Source organism: Myotis lucifugus, unplaced genomic scaffold, assembly GCF_000147115.1.
Source record: "Myotis lucifugus unplaced genomic scaffold, Myoluc2.0 scaffold_29, whole genome shotgun sequence".
Taxonomy (NCBI): domain Eukaryota; kingdom Metazoa; phylum Chordata; class Mammalia; order Chiroptera; family Vespertilionidae; genus Myotis; species Myotis lucifugus.
This window is the reverse complement of record NW_005871077.1, coordinates 8,466,930-8,473,409: the sequence shown is the minus strand read 5'-3', so window position 1 is coordinate 8,473,409 and position 6,480 is coordinate 8,466,930. Positions and strand designations below refer to the sequence as shown.

The window sequence follows — 6,480 nt, the reverse complement described above, 5'->3', positions numbered from 1 at the left end:
CTTTTAAAATAGTAATAAGCCGAAACCGGTTTGGCTCAGTGGATAGAGCGTCGGCCTGCGGACTGAGAGGTCCCGGGTTCGATTCCGGTCAAGGGCATGTACCTGGGTTGCGGGCACATCCCCAGTAGGAGATGTGCAGGAGGCAGCTGATCGATGTTTCTCTCTCATCGATGTTTCTAACTCTCTATCTCTCTCCCTTCCTCTCTGTAAAAAATCAATAAAATATATTTAAAAAAATAAAAAATAAAATAAAATAAAATAAATAAAATAGTAATAAAGTTATTTTTCACAGCTACTGTGAGGATGAAGACCATTTTCAACAAACAGACTGTTGACATTCCAGAAAATATGGACATCACTCTGAAGGGACATACAGTTTTGAAGCACCCCAGGGACTTCAATCACATCAATATAGAACTCAACCTCCTTGGAAAGAGAAGAGGCTCCAGGTTGACAAACAGTGGGAAAATAGAAAGGAACTGGCCACTGTTCCCACCATCTGCAGTCATGTACAGACATGATCAAGGTGTTACACTGGGCTTTCTTTACAAGATGAGGACTGTATACGCTCAATTATGCATCAACATTTTTATTCAGGAGAATGGTTCTCTTGTTGAAATCAGAAATTTCTTAAGTGAAAAATACAGCCCTAGATTTCAGATGATGTCAGGTATTGCTAGTTCATTATCTCAAGCCCAGAAAGATGAGTTCATTCCTGAAGAAAATGACAGTGAACTTGTACTAAATTCAGCAAGTCACAACAGTTAAAAACAAGGATATCAGCCCTGGCCAGTTTTACTCAGTGCTTAGAGCCTAGGCCTGCAGACTGTAGGGTCACAGGTCCGATTCTGGTCAAGGGCACATACCTGGGTTGCAGGCTTGATCCCCACCCAGTCGGGGCAGGTGGGGAGGCAATCAATCAATATGTCTCTCTCACATGGATGTCTCTCTCCCTCTCTTCCATTCTTAAAAAAATCAATGGAAAAAATATCCTTGGGTGAGGATTAAAAAAAACAATAAGGATATAAGAAAAATGTTAGATGGTATTTATGTTTCTGAAGAAGGAACAGCTCAGCAGGCTGATGAATAAGAGCTAAGTGTCTGGCTATAGAAACAGCAAGATGCCAAATGATTCCTCAGGTTTACTGGTGATATTTTAAAGATGCAGTAAGAGCATGTATTAATTTGGGGGGTGGGGAATAGTAATGAAGCCCTAGAGAATCCTTATATCTCTAAGACTACACCTACCCTTGGGAAGTCCACCAGAATTGCATGCTACAAGAGACAAAAACCAGATTTGCCCCTGAATCATTTAGGAATATCAGACTCAAAAAACAGATTTATTTGTATGTGCAGACATTGATCTAAGTATTGAAGAAAAGGGTCTGAGTTATGGCTCAGTTTTCAATAAATTGAGGAGAAAGAGAGAAAGAAATTGATTTTCTGCATATATTAAATATAGGCACATTCATTGGTTTTATGCCAAAACCAATTTTGGATGATTTTTTTTTCAGTTGTAACCAATTGCTTTAATAGCCTGTAGATATAGTGAGTAGGATATTATTTTCCATCTTGGCAGATATTTCATTGTCAAAGTCTTCTTTAGAACAGTTAAATGTCCATTGATTTCATAGGTACATTTGTTCACCTTTTTTATTATTTTAATGGTGAGAGTAATATGTCTTCCTCGACCATTTTGTGTTTGGGGACCAGAGGATATTTGTAAATTCTGAAAGTATAACAGATGGCTCCTCCTCTGTTGATGAAAGTGAGCAGGTTTGTCCTGTCCCATAGTAGCTCTTTCTGCTGCACTGCATCCTCCCATCAGGCAATTAAAGGCAGCATTAAAGATCTAACAGAGTCACACAAACCAAAGCAACGCAGAGAAGTGCAGCAACGAGCTTGTGCCCATTCCATGAGCAGAGGGGCAAGAACTGTGAAACCACAGCATTCCCCATGCTTCTCATCCGCTACACTGGAGCATGAAGACTCAGCGCAACCTGAAGGTACAATTTTCCTCTAAAGGACACAGATGAAACCCAACCTACAAGCGTGGGACAGCGCAAGGGCCACTCATCAACAGTGCAAGTGGGCCCTCTAATCAGTGAGGACAACCACTCAGAGACACAGAACAAACAAGTAAGTCAGGGCCAACCCACATTCTGTGCACCTTTCATCTGCATGCTATAACCATCAACATTGCCTCTAAAAACCCCAACTAGTCATATTTTCTGCATTTGTCATTTGTCTCCTATAACAATGAAGTATGAAGTGGGATATCATAAGCAATCACCATAAATTTTATTAAAGGGGTTTGGAGAAGTTAAACTAATGTGTCTCTACTGATGACATGCTTAAGGTGCCTTTTTTTTTTTATCCAAGCAGAAAAATAAACAAAAAGGAAAAAATGAAAAATAAATAAAAAGAAAAAGACTCATAATAATTCACTGGAAAATATTAAAACAGTAATGAACTCTGTTAATGTAAAAGAACATGCTTTACATAAAGCACATACTATGATAAAGAATAAGATAACAAGCCAGTCAGAGTATAGCATAATCCCTAAGCAACCTGACACTTTGCAATCAATCATTTTAGCTTCCAGTCCAAATTTGAATGCCAGGGTTTCTTTCAGCAGACAGGGTGATCTAAATTAAATCAATAGTACAAGTCTGCGTGTGTCCCACGAAGTCCTTGTCACAGGCCAGCTGGCCTTCCTGCCCGTTGATATTCTCCAGGAACATAAAGATTTTCCACGTGCCAAGGTGATGTTAGGGTTCGAGTCTTTCAGTCACTGCACTGCCTGGCCGCCCTTTTCACACCCACTCGGACCTTCTGGTCCCCAGGAGAGGGGCGCTCCCAGCGCCAGCCTGGCGGGTTGAGGGTTGCCACAGACTGGACGGGCAGTGCTGGGCCTGCAGACGGTGGGGTTTTAAGGGATGCTCATTTCGGGAGTCCGGAGGGACCTCTGCGCGAGGCCTGCCCCCAGGCTCTGTGCAAGCCCTGGAGACCTTGTCGCTGGTAAAGGACAGCCCCTCACTCTCATCCTCCTCTGGAAGCTCCATCCGCCCCGACACAACCCACTGACCACTGGGGCTGTGGGCACCGTGCCCTCTGGTCCACAGGCCCTGGTGTGCTAGCAACACCCTTTCCTCCCCCAGCCTATCCATCACCACCGGATCTGGCCTCCTTTCCCGGGGACACTCGGCGGGTCCCGGCTCCCCGAGAGTCCTCCTGCCCAAGCTGCAGAGCAGGTCGGCCACGCTGAGCAGCACAGAGAGCGCGCTGAGTGCCCAGAGAAAGAGCATCAGCATGGACTTCTCTGTGGGCCGAGAGACATAGCAATCCACTGAGCCAGAGCAGGGAGAGTGGGCGCAGGAAAACCTGTTGGGGACCGAGAATCCGAAGAGGAGGTAATGCAAGGCCCCTAAAGCTGTCTCTGCCAGGGTCCGGAGACAGAGGTGCACAATGTAGCCGTAGGAGAAGTCTGGAACCACTAGGCTGCGCCCCTCCCTGCAGAGCAGAGGGCAGAGCCTATCCCTGGGGCTCAGGTCTGCGAGGTCCTGGCTTCCTGAACCACCATCTGGCCCACAGGGTCCCCGGGCAGCGAGCTCAGCTCCTTTGTGCAGCACATAGACACTGAAAACCACTGAAGGGAGGAGAACAGACACGCTTTGGACCAGCCAGAAGCGCAGGTGGGACACTGGGGAGAAGACATCATAGCAGACATTGGCGCACCCGGGCTGCAGAGTGTTGCACACAAACCTCTCCTGCTCATCCTGGTAAACGGGGGACCCAGCCACAATGATCACCACCATCCTTAGCAGGATCATGAAGATAAGCCAGATCTTCCCTGGAAAAGAGAAGGGCACCACCATGAAAACAGACTTCCTCCTAACAATGATGTTTACATATATCCTGGGGCTGAGAGTGAAGTGTAAGGTCCAAAAGCATGCATTTTAGTCACAGCAACAGTATCACCTAGTTTGCATGTGACAAATATTTATCTAGCACTTACAATGTGTCAGACACTGTGTGAACTACTTGTTTGTAAAATGCTTTGAAATTAGCAGATGTTAAAGAAGCGTAATTACAGAAAATGTTTAATTTGGCTCTACTAATTCAGACTTTTGGTAATGTCTCCTGGACTGAAAGTTCTAGAAAGAAAGTTGAGCTGAGAAAATGAATGATGCAAATAAGATCTTACTTTTTTAGGAGATTAAACTTTTTAAAGGATGTTAGTGCATTCCTGTAACTGTGTAGAACAAATACAATAAGTCTTTATTTATGATAATGGTCCACAAGGCCTCCTTCATTTAATAACAGGACTTGTTTTTATTTTTTTAAATACATATTTTATTGATTTGAGAGAGGAAGGGAGGGGGAGAAAGAAACTTCAGTCAGCTGCCTCCTGCATGCCCACTACTGGGCATGGAGCTGCAATGTGGGCATGTGCCCTCACCAGGAATTGAACCAGCGACCTTTTGGCTCATGAGACAAGGCCCAATCCACTGAGCAATACCGGCCAGGCAATAGGGATTGTACTTAATATTGCTTTATGGCCCTTAGAATCAAATTTCTTTAAACCCTGTCCGGGTGACTCCGTTGGTTGGAGTGTGTCCTGTACACCAAAAGGTGGTAGGTTCAATTACTCATCAGGGCACATACCAAGGTTGCAGGTTCCATCCTGACTCAGCGCACATTTATGGTAGCAACCAATCTATGTTTCTCTCTCTTTCCCTTTCTCTAAAAATCAATAAACATGTCCTCCCGTGAGGATTAACAAAAAAATTATTTAAGAATATTCAATTTTTCAGAATTTTCAGTAATTTAGAATTCCTTTTCCCCTACTTCAGTTATTATGAATTAATGAGGTTTGTCTTTTTTCAACTTATCATGAATAAATATGGCCAACCTGGGGAATCAAAATAACTTCAAAAGTCCTCTTTTCATGTCATGAGTCAACTATTTTGAAATATATTTAAGACTCAGTGAAAATAATTTGTAAATACTTTGTTTTGTGATGAGATACAGAAAACATCACCTGATAGAAAAACAAAACTCTATTATAAATGAAGTCAGTTAAATAATATTATTATGTGATAAAGTTATTGACTCAAACTTTTAAAGACCAACTTGATTTTGTTTCAATTATACAAAATAAAGAGTAAGAAAAATATCAACGACTAATCCTTTTCTCAGTCCCTTTTTCTAGGACACCCATACTTCTCTAAAAATTTGTCTTATCTGCACTAAATTCAGAAGTCCTTATTACTTTTTTTGTTTAAAATATAACTAAAATTGGGATTTGGTTTAAAGCACAAAAGAAATTGCTAATCTTTACAAATTAAGCTTCAAGATTAAACTCTAGAACAAGAAGAAAGCATAACTGAGGCATTAATTTATCGTTTCCTGGTAATGCAGCCAGAGAAGTGTTACCCCTTTCACCTGCTCAGGCTTTAGACTCACCACCAGAGTATCAGCAAGAAGAGGCCCCAGGAGAGAAAAACACTCACACCCAGACTTCCTTAAATGATAGAGGAACCATGGTGAAATCAGAAGCTTGAACCCACAGCCCCTTTTTACTCTAGCAGTGCACAGACCTTTGCACTTTGTGTTGGTGTGGGTGTGGAAAACCAATAAAAACAAAAAACAGAATAAGAGCTTTGGGGGTGTTTCCTGTACTCACCCACAATAGTCACATTGCAGTTTAACGTGATGATGAGGAACCCAAGCAAGTCCAAACGGTCCATGCTTCCAGAATGTTGAAGACTCAAGGCTGCTGGGGACATCAGAAGCTTGTTGTCTCCAAAAAGGTGGGAAATCTTTGGAGAAACAAATGTATGTTAGCCACAAAAGAGTTAAAAATGAAAGCTGTAAATATGAAAGAAAAAATTTGAGCCCAGGAACAAGAGGTCAGTTTTTCTGTCTCTGTTGAGACGCCCCCGAGCTGTTTGCCTCTAAGGCAAAGTGTTCCTGACAACTGCAGGGACCAGAAGACAGCAGGAGTCATCTCTCATGTGGGCTATTCTTACCCTCTTGGGACATTCCAGGCCCTTAGTAGTGCTCACATGTCCCCACCAGGAGAGACAGAGGCTTTAGGATATATAATAGAAGTGACTACACTTTAATCCAAGAAAGAAAAGTTCTGTTAACTAGCCAAGTAAATTCTCTATGAAAAAAGGTGTTTTCTCCTTGAAAACATTTCCACACCATCTCACTTGTTAAAGAAACACTAAAATGTTCATGATTTGTCTTCTCTAAGAGAAGCATAACCCATTATAACCCGAAAGGCCCTTGTCCTCATTCTCAATTCCTGGCAGGTTTGGGGAACATCCAGCCCAAGAAATCATTTGATGTGGCCCTGCCAAGGCATTAGGGGTATTAATTAAATGTTTGACCAAATATAGCAGGCTAATTTTTTTTATTTATTTATTTTTTAAATTAATAAATCTTTATTGTTCAGATTATTACAGATGT

At 42.2% G+C, this 6,480-nt stretch overlaps 1 protein-coding gene across 2 annotated transcripts in view; it reads right to left on the bottom strand.

Moving 5' to 3' along the window:
- Positions 1-2,279: 2,279 nt before the first annotated feature.
- The window catches only part of GJD4 (gap junction protein delta 4), a 58,258-nt gene continuing 54,057 nt past the window's right edge, over positions 2,280-6,480 (bottom strand). For both annotated transcript variants that reach the window (XM_023752258.1, XM_006086706.3), the window contains 2 exons: positions 5,690-5,825; positions 2,280-3,853 (listed from right to left, as the gene is read on the bottom strand). In XM_023752258.1, coding sequence (XP_023608026.1) covers positions 2,817-3,853; positions 5,690-5,792 — 1,140 coding nt within the window. In that variant the 5' untranslated portion in view covers positions 5,793-5,825 and the 3' untranslated portion in view covers positions 2,280-2,816. The remainder of the gene's footprint in view (positions 3,854-5,689; positions 5,826-6,480) is intronic.